This window comes from Trichechus manatus, unplaced genomic scaffold, assembly GCF_000243295.1.
Source record: "Trichechus manatus latirostris isolate Lorelei unplaced genomic scaffold, TriManLat1.0 scaffold00130, whole genome shotgun sequence".
Lineage (NCBI taxonomy): Eukaryota > Metazoa > Chordata > Mammalia > Sirenia > Trichechidae > Trichechus > Trichechus manatus.
In genome coordinates this window covers 1,601,553-1,621,843 of record NW_004444066.1, presented here as the reverse complement: position 1 = coordinate 1,621,843, position 20,291 = coordinate 1,601,553, and the positions used below count along the sequence as shown (strand labels likewise).

The 20,291-nt window shown below is 48.2% G+C and overlaps 1 protein-coding gene across 1 annotated transcript in view; it reads left to right on the top strand.

Annotated features, from left to right (window-relative positions):
• Window positions 1-19,717, top strand: part of ARHGEF37 (Rho guanine nucleotide exchange factor 37) — a 39,782-nt gene extending 20,065 nt beyond the window's left edge. Inside the window, exons 4-12 of the mRNA XM_004384907.2 lie at window positions 86-285; window positions 1,646-1,776; window positions 2,838-2,942; window positions 5,452-5,562; window positions 6,445-6,774; window positions 10,639-10,767; window positions 13,863-14,058; window positions 15,914-16,071; window positions 19,472-19,717. Coding sequence (XP_004384964.2) covers window positions 86-285; window positions 1,646-1,776; window positions 2,838-2,942; window positions 5,452-5,562; window positions 6,445-6,774; window positions 10,639-10,767; window positions 13,863-14,058; window positions 15,914-16,071; window positions 19,472-19,681 — 1,570 coding nt within the window. The 3' untranslated portion in view covers window positions 19,682-19,717. The remainder of the gene's footprint in view (window positions 1-85; window positions 286-1,645; window positions 1,777-2,837; window positions 2,943-5,451; window positions 5,563-6,444; window positions 6,775-10,638; window positions 10,768-13,862; window positions 14,059-15,913; window positions 16,072-19,471) is intronic.
• Window positions 19,718-20,291: the final 574 nt, after the last annotated feature.

Sequence of the window (20,291 nt, the reverse complement as noted above, 5' to 3'; positions counted from 1 at the left end):
TGAGATCACACAGTGAGTTAAATGGTAGAGCTCCTTGTACCTCGAAGGGTGGGCTTTACCTGCTAACACCAGCCTTCTCCCTCAGGCCGCAAGCCGGATCTTCAGGTCTTGATTTCGTACTGGTAACCCCTCTGCAGAGGATCACCAAGTACCCATTGCTGCTGCAGAAAATCCTGGAGAACACACCCCCTGAGGCCAATGCCTACCCTCTCCTTCAGAGGGCTACCTCTGCCCTTCAGGACGTGAACGCCAACATCAATGAGTACAAGATGCGCAAGGAAGTGGGTAAGGACGTGGACATTTAGGGACTACCTCCGTGATAATACTTCCAATTACAGAAGCTCGTCTCAAACTGGCTTCACCAACAAAGGGAATGTAGTGGCTTGTATAACCACAAGTCCACAGGTAATGTGGGCTTTCGGTAGGGATTGATCAGAGTGCTGACTCCATTTCCCTGTAATTCCCTATAATTCGCTTGGCTCTGATCTTTTCTGTGCGTCAGCTTCATCTTCAGCTGACGTCCTTCATCATAATAAATAGCTATTTCTGTTCCAAGACACATCTGCACACCACACCCTCTCCCCTTAGTCATCAGAATTAAGTCTGAACTTCACTCTGATAGGGCTATATACTTGAGTCATACGTTCATCCTCTCCAGTCACCATGGTTAGGAAAATGTCATGCATGTGTTGATTGGCTTAGGCCTGAGTTGTGTGCCCTTCTTTGAACCAATCATTGTGGCCAGGGGAATGGGATTATATGGATTTGTTTGCATCAGTCAGCAACCACGCCTTAAGCCAAGTGAGATCAAGTCCATCCAAATCACAAGGCTGCTTCACTCTAGAGGAGAAACCCTGCCTCTCAGGTTAAAACAGAATGGTTTGGAAAATGAAGCAGTCCCAAGTAGAGAAAACCTCTTTTGCACAACTCAGACAATATATAAAGATAATTTAGCTAGCATTTATTAAGGGCTAATTATGCTATGTTTTTTTCATTCATTATCTTGTTTGTTCCTTGCAGCAGCCCTCTGAGGTTGACACTGTAGCCCCATTTCAAAGGCAGGTAAAATAAGAGCTTAAATCATTTGTTCCACGCCATAGGGCTGCTAAGTGACAGCCAGGTTTCAAACTCAGGCCTGGGGTCTTCACCACTACTCCATACTACATCTGGTAGCTTTGGATTTCCTCCACTTGCTTCTCCATCCAGGTTGACAGATGAGTTGAAAGCACTGAGCTAGGAGTTGGGAAGTAAAGTTCCCAGCCTGGCCAGGCTAACATTGGCTGAGGGACCTCAGGCAAATCACCTCTCACTTGGACCCCTGTCAGAAAGTACATTCAGACCCATCATCTTGTGTGATCCTCCCAGCAACCCTGCAAAGTTGCTAGCTTCGTTTTACAGATGAGGAAACTGAACCCCAGGATGTAGTGCCTTGCCAAAGTGAAGCAGACAAGAAGGACTTCAGCCAGGACTCAGACTTGGTCTGAGGACTCCGGGCCCTCTACTTTTACTATGGTACTCCCATTCTAATTGGCTGTGATCACGATGGAGCAGAGGGCTGGAGCAGGTACATGGGCAGCTTGTCAGGGATGCTTGCTGTCCTGGGTGGGCTTTGGGCACCATGCTCTCCTCCTTCTCTGTTGCACAGCCTCCAAGTACACAAGGGTGGAGCAGCGGACCCTGCGGGAGCGACTGGCCTGCATCAACACACACACTCTCTCCAAGAAGACCACCCGGCTGAGCCAGCTGCTGAAGCAGGAGGCGGGGCTCGTGCCCAGAGTGAGTATAGGCTTGGGGCCCTGTGCAGGGGGGATGTCCAAAAACCCATTGCCATTGAGTCGATTCCGACTCAAAGCGACCGTGTAGGACAGAGTAGAACTGCCCCATAGGGTTTCCAAGGCTGCGATCTTTACGGAAGCAGACTGCCACATCTTTCTCCCACAGAGCGGCTGGTGGGTTCAAACCACTGACTTTTTGGTTAGCAGCCAAGTGCTTAACCTTTGCACCACCAGGGCAGGGGGTGTAAACTCCTTTTGAAATGTGGAAATTGAGGCTTAGGGAGTAAGGTGACTTCCTAACTTCGCACAGCCAGGAAGAGGCAGAGCTGGGACTCCAGCCTGCTTCAGAAGAACCAAGGTAGGGCGTCTCCCTTGTGTCTTGTGCTACTCTTTCTCTGGGGCTTCTTTATAGACTAGGAGAGCTGGTCTCTGGGTCTAGGCAAGGAACTGTCCTCCAGTAGCTACCTGTAACATTTCAAGTTGATTGAGTGCTTACTCTGAGCCAGACAATGAAGTAGTTGTTCTTATTAGCCTTACAATGAAGTAGGTGTTCTTATCAGCCCCATTTTGCAGCTGAGAAAATAGAGGCTTAGAGAGGGTAAGACACTTGCCCAAGGTCACACAGCTAGGAAGTGAATGAACCAGGACCCATATGTGTAGGTGTCTGAATGCAAAACTACTAAGCTGTCCTGCCTCTAGGAGCCTTGTGGCACAGTGGTAAAGCACTCAGCTGCCAACGAAAATGTCAGTGGTTCAAACCCACCAGCCATTCCATGGGAGAAAGACGTGGCAGTCTGCTTCTGTAAAAATTACAGCCTAGGAAACCCCACAGGGCAGTTCTACCCTGTCCTACAGGGTTGCTACAGGGTCGCTGTGAATTGGAATCAACTCAATGGCAGTTTCTTTTTTTTTAAATCCTGCCTCTTAACTGAAGGAGGGGGCTCTGGTGGGCGTGTCTGTGGAAAGGTGGTCTCCAGTGAAGACTTAGAATGTGGGCGTCAGGTATACACTGCCCTCTTGTGGATCTTCTCCACCCTCACGTGTGTAACTGACCATCTGCAGACGGAAGACAAGGAATTTGATGACTTGGAAGAAAGGTTCCACTGGGTGTCGCTGTGTGTGACCGAGCTGAAGAACAACGTGGCTGCCTACCTGGGTAACCTGGAGGTGAGGACCTGCAGAGTTAATGATGGGTGGGGTCTGGGGTCTGGGTTCCCCGGACAGGAGGCATGTGGGGCCCATCAGACCAACTGACAAAGGCAGCAGCTACAGGAACCAAATGGATGAGGTCATTCAGTCAGATGAGGTCATCTGCTGGCAACTGCTCCTTTGTCCATAGAACATTAGACCACTGAGCTCTCAGGGGTCAAGATTCCAACTGCACAGTGTCGACATTCACTGTGGTCAGATCCCTCCAGAGGGACCCTGCCAGACCAGCACTTAGAGCACGGGGCACAAACTCGGGTCCCTAGAGGCCAGGCAGATGATATTATTGAGTCAAGTGTGCAGGTGTATGAGACAATAGGCTGCTTATGAGACTTTTCCAGTAGAATTAAACACGTAATAATATTTGAAATTTGAATGAATGAACAAATGAATAAATCTAAAGGGGCAGACACTACTGCATTCTGGTGAGTTGTTGCTCTGTGGGAATGTGGGCCTGGTATGGCTGGCTCTTCTAAAGTTAAGGAAAAAAAAATACAACCTGGAAATCCAGACTTTTAGGTGAAACCTCCTGATATGTAAATATGAACAACTAATTAAATTAAAATTTAAATATCATACAGGCTCAAGGAAACATACCTCTACAGACTGAAGTCAGCCACCAGTTTGCATGTCCGTCTAGCACATCACTTTCCTTGTGCCAAAATCTCCCCTTCATTCCTGTCACTGATGCTGACTCATTCCAAACACTCTGTTCCCTTTATGTGATTTTGTTCTCAGCTATGTACATTTGTGCAAACTGGCTTGGTCAGAGACCACAATGGCATCTTTGGGAAACGGGTGGCATTCATGGGAGTGTGCAGAAGGAGGGAGGTCGTCGTTCCACCCTCCTCCATGTGGATGAGATCCCCCTGCTTGATCATGCTCCCTCCTGGGCCCCCAGAGGAAGGATCTGGACAGCTGGGATACCGTTATGGCGCGTGAGCAGAAGGGGAGTGCTCAGAGCCAGGTCATGAAAGAGAATGGCAGGGCGTGCCAGTATTGGGCTTTGGGAGATTAAACCAAAAGGGCCAGAGTGATAAGTCTGGCTTTGCAGGATAGGACGACTATTTGGACGACTATTCTCTTTTTAATCCTCGGCCCCAGTCAAGTGAAAGCCTGTTTTGCTGCTATGTCTTGCCTGAGGCTAGGAGTCTTCAGCAGGCAAGATATCCAGGCAGAATTTAATAACACTGTTTTGTTTTTATGGCAATTATTTCTACACATTTATTTATGGCGATTATTATTGGTTTTCCCTTTGTGGTGTCATCGTAAAGGTGCGCCCCCCCACCCCATTAGAACTTCCATTCCTTATTTCCTTTTATTTTTTATTGTGGTAAAATATACGTAACATAAAGTTTGCCATTTTAACCATTTTTAAGTGTACAATTCAGTGGCACTAATTATAGTCACGATGTGCAACCGTCATCACTATTTGTTTCTAAAACTTTTTCATCGCCCCAAACAGAAGCTGTGTATCCATTAAGCAGTAAATCCCCATCGCCCTTCCCTCTGCAGCCCATGGTAACCGCTAATAAACTTCTGCCTGTATGCATTTGCCTGTTCTAGATATTTCATATACTTGGGATTATACAATATTTGTCGTTTTGTGTCTGGCTTCTTTCACTTAAGGAGCCCTGGTGGTACAGTGGTTAAAGCACTTGGCTGCTAACCAAAAAGTCGGTTGTTCAAACCCACCAGCCACTCCATGGGAGAAAGATGTGGCAGTCTGCTTCCGTAAAGATTTACAGCCTTGGAGACCCTATGGGGCAGTTCTGCTCTGTCCTATAGGGTCACTATGAGTCGGAATCAACTCGATGGCAGTGAGTTTGTATTTGCTTTTTTTTTCTTCCACTTAGCATATGTTTGCGAGGTTTATACATCATGTTATGGTATTAGAACTTCATTCCTTTTTATGGCTGAACAATATAGAGAGAGAGGGGGAGGGGAGGGAAGAAGGGAGAGAGAGAGAAAAGTCAGTGGTTTGAACCCACCCATTGGCTCCTTGGGAGAAAAGACCTGGTGATCTATTCCCATAAGCCTAGGAAACTCTACGGGGCAGTTCTACTCTGTCATATAGAGTCACTATGAGTTGGAATTGACTCAATGGCACATAACAAAAACACACACACACAAACACACACACACATATATATATAAAGGGATTTTTTAAATTTAAATAGGAACAGTTAGTTGATTTAAAGAGAAATAGTAATAGAACACATGGGATATGGATATATCAGAAACCAAAAAGGTGGTAGGCAAATGTGTGAAGTCTGGAATAGGGAGAAAGATTTTGGCTCAGTCTAAGGAAGAGCTTTCCAATCTTCCAAGTTGTGCAAGGATAGAATTGGCCGTATGCATCCCTGTAGGTGTACAGAGAGACAGGGCAACCACTTGGATGGAATGGTGTGGGGAGATTCATGGGTAACGACAGGCTGTGATTGAATGTCTCTCGTTTGCCGGAGACCAGACTTTCCTCCGCTTCAGGCCGCACGAATACAATCTGGACATCCCCGACGGGCCTGTGGCACAGTACTGCCACTTGGAAAGAGAGCTTCAGTTTGTGGCCTTCCTGGAGTTTGTAAGTGGAATGTCTATTCCCCTTTCTTTGTTAGGCAGGTGGCAGAGCCTACAGGAATAATACTTAGAAGGCATGTACCTTACTTGATTATCACATCCATAACTGCCCTGGATAGTTGGCAGGGCAGAGATTATTACTATTGCATTTTGCTGATCAAAATAACCCCAGCTAACGTTTATTGGGAGTCCCTGGGTGGCGCAAATGGTTAACGAACTTGGTTGCTAACCAAAAGATTGAGGTTCGAGTCCACCCAGAGGAGCCTTGGAAGAAAGGCCTGGCGATCTACTTCTGAAAAATCAGCCATTGAAAACCCTATGGAGCACAGTTCTACTCTGACACATAAAGGGTCACCATGAGTCAGAATCGACTCGATGGCCGCTCGTTTTAACCTTTATTGAGTCTCACTGTCTGCTAGACACTGTGCTAAGCCCTTTATACTCTTTAGCTCATTTAGTCCTCACAACATGACTTGTGGGGTAGACACTATTAATAGCCCCATTCCTCAGATGAAGGCTTGAGGCCCAGAGGGGGTCACCTCCCAGACTATACTGATGGTCAATGGCATGCTGGGATCTGAGCCCCAAAGACTATGCTGTTGACCACCATTCTATACTCTTTGCACAATAATGACACTAAGAATTGGCATGTATTGAATGCCCACTCTGTGCCAGGCACTCTACTAAGCTTATTTTATGTGCATTGTTCTCATTTTTCAGAGGCAAAGATAAGAGGCATAGAGAGGTTAGATAACATGCTAAAGGTCAGAGTTAGTTGGTGAGGGTGGAACTGGAACCCGGTCCTGCCTGCCTCCATAGCCCTTTCTCCCAGCCCCCACCTCCTGCCTACTCCTTTCAAGGCTCCCAAGCTCACGTCTCCCCACAGAAGCAGCGGCTGGAAGGCCTGGTATGGCGGCCACTGTGCAGCCTGGCCAGAGTACTTGCTGGCCCTCGGAACCTGATCAAGAAACGTTTGGACAAACTGCTGGACTTTGAGAGGGTGGAAGAGAAGCTGTTGGAAGTGGGCAGTGTGTCTTACGAGGAGGAGGCGGCCCGGCACACATACCAGGCGCTCAACTCCCTGCTAGTGGCTGAGCTCCCACAGTTTAACCAGCTAACACTGCGGTGGCTGGGCCAGATCCTGCGCACGTTCGTGGCTCTACAGCAGGACTTTGCAAAGCAAGTGCTGCAGAGGGCAGAGTGCAGCTTGGCCCAGGTAAGGCCTCTTGTACTGGGGCGCCTTTGGCTGATGGTCAGTCAAGACCTTGCAGCCTCTTCTGCCAGCTGTTTGCAGGGGCTGCAGTGGAGCAAGTTCAGGCCTTCCAACAGGCCGTCAGGTGCTGAGAAGGAGGGAGCGGGGACCTTCTGGATCTCTCTCATGCATATTCTCCCTTCATTAATGGAGTCAGACCATAAAGCAAGGATAGCACTGGGGCTCCAGACTGTTCCCAGAAGCAGAGAAGGTGGGACAATAGCAGACCTGGGGCCAATCTCTGGGGTGTATAGAAGTTGGTAACGGAGACAGAAGGTCCCTTGTACACAGTCAGGAATGTCACAGCCTGCTACTGTTCCTACTTTAACAGCCAGCCCCTCGTGAGTGCTTCCTCTGTACCTGTTTGGAGTACCTTCCATGCATTATCTCATTTAATCCTCAGCACAGGCTTGCAAAGTAGGCATTATTATTATTATCTTCATTTCAACAATACAGAAGCCAGGGCACAGAGAGGTTAAGTAGCTTGCCCAAGGCCACACAGCTAATAGTAAGATTTGAGCCCTGGCGGTTCAACTCCAGGGTGTGGACTCCAAATCACAGTGCTCACAGCCCGTGGCTCTAAGGGGAGCTGCCGACTGAAAGCATGGTAGGTTGCAGAGGCTTGGACAAACCTCCAAGCACAAACTTTGATTCTGGAATTCGGAGGATGGAGGTTGAGCTAGGAAAGACTACCCGACTGCTTCCAGATCTTTCTCTCTCCCTCTCTTGCTCTGATTCCACCATCAGAGCTGAGTGACCTACGGGTCTGATCTTAGGAACAATTTAAATACTCTTCATACCGCACCCCAGAGGGCACCTGTATCTATTTCCTGTGCTTCATGCTGCCTCTTAACTGTCTCAGCTTCCCTGTCCAGTTTTTGCATGAACGTTCCTCTAAAGTTTATCCCCTATCTTCCCACCCTGGAGTCCCACTCTAGGCTGCAGCCCCTTCCCTGCAGCACAATCAGTCTGAGTGTACCCACGTTCCCTTCACACAGGTCCTCCCTCTGCTTGGAACGTCCCTCTCCAGCGTCCCCCCCTACCCCCGCCTTTCACAGTGCCTAGTGCAGAGCAGGAGCTCTCCAAGTATCTGATAGATGACTGAGTCTCCATGAGGCCCTCAGAATTCCCCTCCCCAAAGGGCGAGTCCATCTGCCTGTCTTCAATACAGCAGCCCTTACAATATCCTTCTAAGCACTTACCAGAGCCTGCCTTCTGCTCGGCTGACTGATGAAGGAGTTTCTGCTCCTTGAGGAGGGCTGGCACTGTGGCCTTTCCTCTTCTTGGCCTTCAACAGCACTTAGTACAGAGTTCTGTCTCAGACACTCTTTGAATTGAATTAGACCTGAACCATCCTGCAAAAAGGAGCATTTATCTTTGCCGAGGAGTCCCTGGGTGGTACAAACGGTTAAGCACTCAGCTACTAGCTAAAAGGTTGGCCATTTGAACCCAATGCAAGGTGCTTTGGAAGACAGACCTGGTGATCTGCTTCCAAAAGTTCACAGCCTTGAAAGCCCTACGGAGCAGTTCTACTCTGCACACATGGGGTTGCCATAAGTTGGAATCGACTTGACAGCAGCTGACAGCATCTTTCTGGAAGGTAGGAGGGTAAATCTAATTAGATGATCTTTTCACTGTCCTTCGGTCCTCTAGTTTTCTCTCTAGGGCTGCCAGACTGCTTGTATTTAGGCTGGGATGTGTAGGGCTTGAGGGGTGTTATGGGATGCCAGTAGGGGGAAGTCAGCTTTACAAAAGCAGAAAATGAGGGAATTCAGACGCCATTCTCTGTTTGGACGTTGGGGCCTGTCAGGGATTGATGCCAGCCTGCCTCATCTGTGTCCCATGTCCATTCACCTGTGCAAGTCTCCATGGAGCCTGGGAAGGGTCTCCATGGTAGAAAACCCAACCTGTCTGCATACTGGGGGTAGAAAGGCTAGATGTCACAACCCGAGCTTTTGAGTCTGGTGACAAACCAATGAATTTGGTAACAAGCAGAGGACACGTCTCTGTTAGCTGTGGGGTCTTGCTTGCACCTAGGTTGCCTGATGAGAATGCAGGAGATTAACAGAGTCAGGGTCTCAGGACGGAGCATTAGTCAGAACTCTGTGGGTTACAGGTAACAGAAACCCAAACCACAGCAGCTTAAGCATGAAGAATTTATTGACTGGGAGACCCAGAGGGGATCAAGCCTCCAGCACAGCTACATTCAGTACATGTTGTCAGGGCTCGGACTTCCACTCCGTCTCCTGGCTCTGTCTGCCTCTCTGGGTTCACTTTATTCTCAGGCAGGCTTTCTTCCCACATGGTGGGAGAGATGGCTACTGACAGCTCCAAGCACTTACCTTCACGACTCATCATCCAAAGGAAGAGTGACCCTCTCGTTCTCAGCCTTTATATACTAAATCTGATGGGAGGATTCCGACTGGCCTTGCTCGGGTCCGTTGTCTATGCCTGGACCAACCACTGTGGACAGGAGGAAGGGATTCCATGACCACTGTCCTGTGGCTAGAGCTCCTGCGGGACACCACCATAGAGGACCCCCGTAGGTCCCCACAGAGGGCACTTTCTTTTCTTTTTTTTAAAAATTGTGGTAGTAAAAATATATATAACCTAAAATCTGCCAATTCAACATTTTTTCATGTACAGTTCAGTGACATTAATTACATTGATAATGATGAGCAACCATTACCCATATTCATTGCTAGATTTTCCATCACCATTGACTGATACTACTTCCTAGACAATGACTCTCCCTTTCTCCCTCCCTCCTGTCCCTGGTAACCACTAATCAACTTTGATCTCTATACACTTGTCTTAGTTATCTAGTGCCACTATATAACAGAAATATCACAGGTGGATGGCTTTAGCAAAAAGAAATATATTCTCTCACAGTCTAGAAGGCGAGGAGTCTGAATTCAGGGTGCCAGCTCCAGGGGAAGACTTCTTTCTCTGTTGGCTCTACGGAAAGGTCTTTGTCGTCAATCTTACCCTCGTCTAGGAGCTTCTCAGCACAGGGATCCTGGGTCCAAAGGACACGCTCTGCTTTTGTCTCTTCATCCTTGGTGGTAGGAGGTCCCTATCTCTCTGCTCCCTTCTCTCTCTTTTTATCTCTTGTAAGATAAAAGGTGATGCAGGCCACACCCCCAGGGTAACTCCCATTACATCAGATCAGGGCTGTGACCTGAGTAAGGGGGTTGCATCCCACCCTAATCCTCTTTAACATAACCTAATATTGCCTCATCAACCACAGGCAGCGATTAGGATTTACAACACAGGAAAATCACATCAGATCACAAAATGGTGGACAATCACCCAATACTGGAAATCATGGCCTAACCAAGCTGACAGACATTTTGAGAAGACACTATTCAATCTGTAACAACACTTGTCTATTCTAGATATTTCACGTAAGAAGGATCATACAATATTTGTCCTTTTGTGACTGACTTAATTCACTCAGCGTAATGTTTTCAAGGTTCATCTATGGTATAGCTTGTATCAGGACTTTTCTCTTCATGGCTGAGGAATAGTCCATTGTATGTATACGCCACATTTTGTTTGTCCATTCATCTGTTGATGGACATTTAAGTTGTTTCCACTTTTTGGCTGTTGCAAATAATGCTGTGATGAATATTCATGTACAAGTATCTGTCGGAGTCAAGGGACAGTTTCTTGAAGGAAAGTGGGGCAGTAGGCAGGCAAAAACAATAGGTGACCATGACAACAAAGGGCTTTTTAACACACTTGGGGCTAGTATGTGTGCTGCCAGGGTTTTCATCGCCTCCCTCCCAAAGAATACTCTGTTGACAACGTCTGTCCCCCACCCAGCTGCCCCACCGCCATGTCTCTGAGCCCGACTTCAGGAAGCTTGTGGAAGACGTGCTAAACCAGACCGGTAACCAGCTTCACTCCTTCAAAGACAACTTCCAGAAAGTGCTGCCACCTCCCACCATACAAGTAAGTGTCTGCCCCCAAAAGGCTGCTCAATCCTTTACTGCCAGCGGGGTGAGGCTCAATCCCTTCTTCGCTTTCCCCTTTCTTTTTCCAACGTTTCCTGTTAGCCATTTGTCTTAGTTTCCTAGTGCTGCTGTAACAGAAATACCACAAATGGCTGTAATGAACAGAAATTTTATTTTCTCACAGTTTAGGAGCCTAGAAGTCTAAATTCAGGGCACCAGCTGTAGAGGAAGGCTTTCTTTCTCTGTGGGCTCTTGGGGAAGGTCCTAATCTCCTTTCATCTTCTTTTCCTGGGTTCCTTGGTGATCTTCATGTGGCATGGCATCTGTCTTCCCCCATCTGTACTTGCTTGCTTCTGTGCCTAACCTGCTCTTTTATATCTCAGAAGTGATTGGCTTAACACACGCCCTACACTGATAATGGCCTCATTAACATAACAAAGAAAACCCTATTCCCAAATAGGATTACATCCACAGTACAGAGATTAGGATTCCAACATATATTTTGGGGGGGAGAGTACACAATTCAGTCTATAACACCATGGAAATATTTATTTTTCTCTTTCCTTCTCTCATTTCTCACTATGAGCTGGGAGTATGGAGGGGTGGTTGGGGATCCATACCCTCATACATATATACTCTTCATAGCCAGTAAGTGTAAGAATAGAACAGAGCTCTTGTGTCAAGAATAAGAAAAAACAAACATTTTTATATCAAGCAACATTGTAATAAAGGGCAGGTGACGTTAACATCCCCAACCTGGAACTTCACCAGTTTTTCATCAATTTTTATCCTCTTTCCTCACCATCTTCTAACTGAGCCTGCTTCAGATATCAGCATTTAAGATAAATAAAAAGATTGAAAAAGAAGTCTTTTTTTTTTTTGCTACAGTATTTTTAAATTGCAAAGGACAGTATTTCAACTGTATTGTGGTTTAAAAAGCTTTAGCTGGCCAAATACTATTTTTTAGTATTTTTCTCTAAAATATGAGAAAAAAGTATCTTCAGTCCACTTGAAGAGTGCACCAAGGTAGTATATGTTTTAAAAGTAACTGAAGTAGCTGTAGAGAGAAGGGGTTTCCAGAGTATGCTATAACCTGGATTTGAGGAATCTGGGAGATATGACCCACATGTGTGAAGTGAAGGGTCAGGAGACAGCCCAAGATTCCCCAAAAGGGTGAAAGGGAAGGAGAGACGAGACACAAGGAGAAAGGTGGCCCTCGCACCTGGCCAGAGTGCTGAGATCGTCAAAGACTATCAGGGACCAGTGTCCACTCCAAGCAGGAGAGGCTGACTCCTTTTTGGTCCACAGTTGTACCCGCCTCCCACCCCACAGTGATCACTGTTGCCTAGCAGAGGTCTTATCAGAGGTGTGTCATGTGCCCTGCGATTTGGGGAAAGAGGAGGGTGCAGAAAATAAAGAACAGCACAGCCACTCAAATGCAGCCCGAGAACCTTCTTTCTCTTTCTTAAACAAACCAAAGTAACATCTCATTTTAAAAGGAATCTATGCTTATTATAGACAATTAGAAAACAGAGAAACAAGAAGAAACAAATGACATCATCCATAATGCCAGTGTGTTTTGCAGGTGGGTTGAAAATTGGTGGGAAGAGACGTACACCCCACTGCTGCTAACCCCTTCCCCCACACCACACACCTCCTCTAAATTCCTGACCGATCTGGCTATGCGTACAGAACCCTGGTGGCGCTAATGGTTAAGCTCCCAGCTACTAACTGAAAGTTGGCAGTTTGAACGCACTCAGTGGCTTCATGGGAGAAAAGACCTGGCAGTCTGCTCTCGTGAAGATTACAGCCAAGGAAACCCTATGGGGCAGTTGTACTCTGTCATATGGAGTCACTAGGAGTTGAAATAGACTCGATGGCACCTCACAATAACAACAACGCAGAACCCAGCAGAAGTGAGGTGGCCACTCAGGACAGGAGCAGCCCTGATGATATCTTCACATGCTTCCTCTGGGGTTCCTCCAGGGGGCACTGCTGTTCTCTGCACAGGTAGGGGCCTGCCAGACTTGAGAAAAAAGGCAAATGTTTGTTCTCCACTGGCCTTTATACTCAGGCTAACACCACAGTTCTGAACAAAACCTTCCCCAACAGTCTCTGCGCTTCTGTTTAAGGGCCTATTTAGAGACATCAATCTCTCTTGGTTCTTGATCCTGCCTTGGTGTCCACCTTGGGATGGGGGAAATTTCAGAGTCCCTGCCCGGATGTCCCTGAAGGCCACCTTTGCCTAACACCCCACATTCAACACCTTGTTGTTAGGAGCAGTCAAGTTGGCTCCACCTCATAGCAACCCTGTGTACAACAGAACGAAACACGACCTGGTCCTGCACTGTCCTCTCAATTGTTGCTGTGTTTGAGCCCGTTGTTGCCAGTTTATTGATCCGGTTGTGAGAATTTTTGTTTTCTTTATGTTGAGGTGTAATCCATACTGAAGGCCGTAGCCTTAGATCTTCATCAGTAAGTGCTTCAAATCCTGTTTGCTTTCAGCAAGCAAGGTTGTATCATTTGCATATCGCAGGTTGTTAATGACTCATCCTCCAATCCTGATGCCACGTTCTTCTTCATATAGTCCAGCTTCTTGGAGTATTTGTTCAGCATACAGATTGAATAAGGATGGCGAAAGGATACAACCATGATGCACACCTTTTGGTGCATGCTGTTGAGTCTATTCCGACTCATAGCGACCCTATAGGACAGAATAGAACTGCCCCATAGGGTTTCCTAGGCTGTAATCTTTATGGGAGCAGATCACCAGGTCTTTTCTCCTGCAGAGTGGCTGGTGGGTTCAAACCACCAACCTTTCAGTTAGCAGCTGAGTGCTTAACCATTGCACCACCAGGGCTACTTATAACAGATACTAAGAGCATGTATTTCTCATCTGATCTAACCATCTACTAGCGAGGGAACTGTTGCTCTAGTCAGGATGGGCCCTTGCTCGGGGTCACACAGCCCATCAACTGCAGAGGTAGGACTGGGCCCAGGACTCCTAGTTCTCAGTATGTGGGCAAACATCGGTGCTGGCTTTGACATGCTAACCTGAGCATTTGTGTCTGTCTCTCTCCTTCCCCTCCCCAGCCACTACTTCCAGGGGCTGAACACCAGGTGCAGGCCCTCCTTAGCAAGTATGGCCCCAGGAGGCTGTTCCAGGTCACAAGCAGCATCAGCGGGGCTGGGACTCTGGACCTGACACTGCCTCGGGGCCAAATTGTGGCCCTCCTTCAAAACAAGGACACTAAAGGCAACAGCTGCCGCTGGCTGGTGGACACTGGGGGTACGTGTGGGACCTGGTGGGCCCTTCCTTTCGCTCTGGGAAACCACCCAACAGAAGCCAGTGGGAGGACATGGGGAGGACTCAGTCTTTTACTGCAGCATTCATTATCAAGCACCTACTGTGTGTTGGGCTCTGTGCAAGTAAGATGAGCACCCTGCTTTGGAGACCTCACAGACTGTTATGAAGAGACATAGAAGGAGAGAAATTCAACATCACCCTGAAAGATGGAGGAGATATGTACAGAGAAGGGAGTTTTGGGTGGTGGCTACATTAATAGAAGTCTGATATCCAGAATGAGGGAGGTGATTATCCTGCCCTTGTACACTGGTCATGCTCTTGGAGTGTGCTGCTGCTCAGGTGTGGGTACACCAGTGTGGCAGACCTGGAGGCAAGGGGGCACCATGAACCCCAGGAGGAGATGGTTGTGAGGCCTAGCGGAATGTTTTCCAAAGTGGGGCATGTGACCCACAAAATGAGTGTTACACAGGATTATTGTTAGAGGATCCATAGACAGTTTTTCCTCCTATAAACCAAAAACCAAGCCACTTTCTGTTGTCAGCTCCGATTTGTGGTGACCCCATGTGAATCAGAGTAGAACTGTGCTCCATAGAGTTTTCAATGACTGATTTTTTGGAAGTAGATCACTAGACCTTTCTTCTGAGGTACCTTTGGGTGGACTCTAACCTCTGACCTTTTGGTTAGCAGCAAGCATGTTAACCATTTGCACCACCCAAACCAAAAACCAAACCAGTTGTTACTGAGTCGTTTCTGACTCATGGTGACCCTATGTGTTTCAGAGCAGAACTGCCCTCCATAGGGTTTTCCTGGCTGTGACCTTTCAGAAGCAGATTGCCAGGCCTTTCTTCTAAGGTGTTTCTAGAGGAGAGTGGGTTTGAACCGTCAACCTTTTGGTAGTAGCCCAGGGCTTAACTGTGCCACTCAGGGGCTCCTTTGCACTACTCAGGGACTCATTTCCCCCCTATAGACAATTTTTATTACAATTGTTACTTAGGTATCTTAATGTGTTTTAGAAAAAATACATAACCAGTCCACAAACCCATAATTTTATTCATATGATTGAATAGTACAGGACTAAATTTTTAGAAGTGGGCCCATTAAAAATTAAACAGTACAAATCAGTCAGAAATCACAAAGGGAATGCTCATGAGTCAAGTTGGGGAAATAGTGGAATGGGGATTCAAGGCTAGGCCTCTGGGGTCAAGAGACTGGGTTTGAATCCCAGTCCTATAGCTGTACTAACTGCACGATCTTGAGGAAGGTTCGGGGCCTCTCTCACCTCTTGGCTTAACCATAAAATGGAGATAACAATACTACCCTCAAGAGTTGATATGAAGACTAGATACTTAAATGCCGGTCCCTGCACCTAGCAAGCTCTCAGATAACGATTCATAAGGATAGCAACCAGAACAACACTAGTAGTTGCTGCAATAGAATCGGGGGGCACTAGGAGAAGAGCAAGGTTGTCCCAGGGAGAGGAAAGGCCTTGCTCTGAGTGACCACTAGAGGAGCGTGGAGGCCAGTGGCGCCAGCACCAGGAAAGCAGATTTCACATTAGTCTAAGCAAGAGCCGTCTGTCTCTGTCAGAACTGTTCAGAATGGAGCGGACTGCCTTTGTGGGGAACGAGCCCCCTGTCACTGGGGGTGCACAAGCAGAAACCAGAAACAGTAAGTGCTGGGAAGGGGGATGGTTTGTGAGGTTCCTAGAGGACCTTTCCTGCTCCTCTTTAGTACTGAGAAGCTGTGTTGGTGATATGTGCATCCATTAACTGCCTCTACCACTAAAAGGGATGGAGAAGATGGCTTACAACAGAATGACGTTCTGCATGTCCCTTAGGACATCGGGGGTACGTTCCGGCCGGGAAACTGGAGCTGTACCATGTCGCCCCCAGTGGAGAGGAGCTCAGGAGGCAGGCAGGGCCATGCAAGGATTCCCGACATCTAACGCCAGAGCCTACCCTGACCCCAGTTGCCTCTGTCCCAAACATGACCCAGGTGAGTCTGGCAGGGGGTGGAGTGTGACTCCCATGGCTCCTTGTACTGGGGCTTTGGTTTTCTTCCTCTGTCAGGTGGACCGTCCTCCTATCTGGAGGACCAGTGTCCTGACCAGGGGAGTGGTGGTGGTGGTGTGTGCCATCGAGTCGATTCCGACTCATAGCGACCCTACAGAGTGGAGTAGAACTGCGCCATAGGGTTTCCAAGGCTGTAATCTTTATGAGGGAGCCCTGGTGGTGCAGTGGTTAAGAGCTGGGCTGCTAACCAAAAGATTGGCAGTTCGAATCCACCAGCCACTCCCTGGAATGCTATAGGGCAGTTCTACTCTGTCCTGTACGGTCGCTATGAGTCAGAACCAACTTGGCAGCACATAGCAACAACAGTCTTTATAGAAGCAAATTGCCAGATCTTTTCTTCTGTGGGGGTGCTGGTAGGTTCGAACTGCTGACTTTTTGGTTAGCAGCTGAGTGCTTAACCATTGCACTACCAGGGCTCCTTGACCAGGGGTGAGACCAAGAGAAATGGATCTTGGTGTAGATTTCAATGTAGTTTCCCCTGTTGCACCAACAGTAAAGAGCTAGGCCCTCGAGCAGCCTCCCCTAACCAGCAGGGCAAGTGGGATTCCTTTGTTTATTCATTCATTCAGTATTGGCCAGGCAGTGTGCTTTGAGTGACATAATGATGAGAAAAAGTAAATCATAGTCCTTGCCTTCCTCAAATTTTTAATTCTGGGCATGGGGGAACACAGTGATTAATCAAATAATCACATGAATAATTGTCAAGTCATAGCAATAATAAGTGCTACAGCCCAAGTGTAGGAGAGGTTCATGAGTGGTTTTTCTAAGAAGAATATTTCTGTTTCTCAGATACAACCAGTGCATAGGAATTAATTTGGTGAAGGCGCTGTGCTGGTATAAAGACGGGAAGAGTTTTCCAGAGAGTATGCACAGCACATGTGAAGGCCCAGTGGCAGGAAAGACAAGGGCTGTGTGAGGAACTGACGGAAGCTGGTTTGGCTGGGGAAGGGCAAGGGGCAGCGTGGAGCAGGATGCTGCTGGAGAGGAGGCGAGGCCAGGCCCACAAGGGAAACTTGTACACATTGTTCATAGCAGCGCTATTCATAATAGCCCCAAAGTGGAAACAACCAAAATGTCCATCAACAAGTGAACGGATCAACAAAATCTGGTTTATCTACACAATGGAATATTGAAAAACCAGTTGCCATCAAGTTGACCCTGACTCATGGTGATCCCATGTATGTCAGAACAGAACTGTGCTCTGTAGGATTTTCAATGGCTGATTTTTTGGAAGTAGATTGCCAGGATTTTCTTCCAAGGAACCTTTGGGTGAACTTGAACCTCTAGCCCTTCAGTTAGCAGCTAAGCATGTTAACGGTTTGCACCACCCTGGGACTTGGATGTAATATTATTTGGCCATTAAAAGGGATGAAGTACTGATAAATGCTACAACATGGATGAAACTTGACAACATTATGTTAAGTGAAAAAAGCCAGTCACAAACCATTTATATGGAATGTCTCGAGTGGACAAATGCATTGAAACAGAAAGGAGATTAGTGGTTGCCAGGGTCTGGGGGAGGAGGGAATGGGGAGCGACTATTAATGGGTATGGGGTTTCCTTTTGGGATGATGAAAACGGTCTGGAACTAAATAGTAGTGATAGTTGCACAACCTTGTGAACATACTAAAAACCACTGAATTGTATAAAGGGTGAATTTCTTCGTCTGTGAATTATATCTCAGTTAAAAAAAAAGGGATGGGAAGCCATTAAGGGTTTGGCATTGCAGGAATGGGGTCCTTGAGCGGGGAAGACACTCAGTGGAGAGTGTGGGGCTTGGATGAGATATTAGAGCCGGGCTGGACATATTGTAAACCTCAATAAATGGAGACTGCCATCATATGAACAGCAGTAAAGGAGGAGCTTCAGAGGTGATGGATGAGCAATAGAAATGACCCAGATAGGGAGCCAGAGGCGGTGAGGACTGGCTGCTGTGGGATGCCTCAGGCCGGGTAGCTGAGAAGCCTGGAACGTGCTGCCATTGGGGTCTGCATGGATGCCAGCAGAAGCCCTGGCCAGCATGTGCCACACCCCTGAAAGGTTCTCAGGGCAGTGTCCTGCTGGTCATTCCCACCCTTTCGGCAGAGACACACAAGATTCCCCCAGAAGTCATGGCCACCTCACCCAGCCCCAGCCCTAGCCCTAGCCCCAGCCTCTCTGGGGAAGGGAATTAGGTTGCCCCTGCCACCCAGCGCCAGCCAATGTGGGGGTGTCTCTGGGAGCCCCCATCAGGGGCTCACATGGGAAGGAAGAGCCAGGTCGCCTCTCTGCTGCCCGCTCTGGGTGCTGTGGGGGCTGGTGTACATGCTGCTCTGTCCTGCCTTTGCCCATCAGCGGGAGCAGGGAAGATACAGAACTAAGGGAGAGAGCTGGGGCCCGCCTTCAGACAGTGGTGCAGTGCCCTGGGGTCCCGTGAGCTGCAGCATCACCCGGGGGTGTGGCAGAAACTCCTGTGCCTTCTCCTCTCACCTTGGCACAGCTGTCCATTTACCCAAACACAACAGCTGCCTCCTCTTTGTTCATGGGGCCTTCCTAACTCCTCCTCGATCCTTATTGTTCCTGAGGCTTCGCTAGTAGTAATAATGGTAAATAATAAAAATAATAAAAGCAGCCTGCATTTACTGAGCCCTTACTATGTACCAGGCACTATGTGAAGCCCTCCACATGCTTTCATTCATTCATTCAATTCCTACAACTAGCCGGAGGGAGAATATCATTGCTTCCATTTTGCAGATGATGAAACTGAGGCCCAGAGAGGTTCTATATTAGCCTAATAAATGTCCCGGTTCCTATTTTTTTCTCCAGTTCAATGCCTTTCCCTAAATAGTAACCAAGTCACCCAACCCCCATCTCTCCTCCAAGCTGAGAAACTGGCCTGGGCAAGTGGAATCCTTAGATCTGCGGAGGGAAAGGGTGTGAGTTCTCTGCTCACTGAGATGGCACCAAAGGATCAGGGGCCCTCATCCTGAGGTCAGACAGGCCTAGGTTCACGTTCTAGTTCTGCTGTGTGATTTTGGGTCAGTTCCTTGACTTCTCTGAGTCTCAATTCCTTTATATGAAAAAATGGGGCAAGTAGAATTACAGCATTGTTGTAAAAACCCAAACCAGGTCAAGTGCTAGAACAGTCCTGCCACATAGTCAGTATGAGCCACAGCAGTAGCAGAAGTAGTCCTTGTCTGTAGCACAGTGGATGAACTTGGGAGGCGATGCATGGCCAGCAGTGGGGACCAGAGTCAGGTAGGGGGAATGGGACAAACATCTCCAGGTTGGGTTTGTCTGTCTGCTGGCCTGGCCATCTCAGTGTTGTTCCCCTTGTGTTTCAGGTGGTGGCAGTGTACCCCTTTGTGGCCAGAAGCAGCCATGAAGTGAGTCTGCAGGCAGGCCAGCCGGTGACTGTCCTGGAGGCCCAGGACAAGAAGGGGAACCCGGAATGGAGTCTTGTAGATGTGAACGGACAGAGAGGCTATGTGCCCTCCAGCTTCCTGGCCAGGGCCCCAAGCCCAGCTCCATGGGGCTGGAGACTACCCTCTTAGATGCCAGTCTTGGAGCCCACATTGCCAGAGGAATGGGGGATGCCCAGAGGCTGTGATCTGGGAGGGAAAGGAAGCAAAGAAAAGGCAGGGGTGGAAGAGGAGATCAGGCTGGGGTGGAGTGAAGGGCACCCAGAAGGCAGCCAGAGGAGGTGAGTGGACCTTCCAGAGTCCCTGGCAGGGGTGGGTATTAAAGGCTCTGTGGTGTTCCCAGGGCTCCAGCCAGGACCACTCATTAGTACATAAAGAAGTGGTCGCATCTTGGGGTCACCATACCCTGGATGGCAGGTCACAGCCGATTAGCCAGGGTGTACATACAGCTTCTGGCCAATCTTACCTGTACCCCCATCCAGGCCTGTTCATGGGAGTGGGCCACCCAGGTGAAGGTTACCTGTCTGCTGTGTGGTTGCAGGGGTAGTAGAGAACTACCTCCTAGAGGTGGTGTCAGGAGACACCATAGCTCAGCAGCCATCTATGATTCCTCCATGCTGGGAGCTGAGTTGTCTCAGCGGTGAACCCCTGGGCGCTCTCCAGGGGGAGCTCTGGATTTGTCAGTGGGGTGGCAGGGCTCCCAGGAGACTCTTGGCTGGGCCCTGGGAGGGAGTGTGATCAA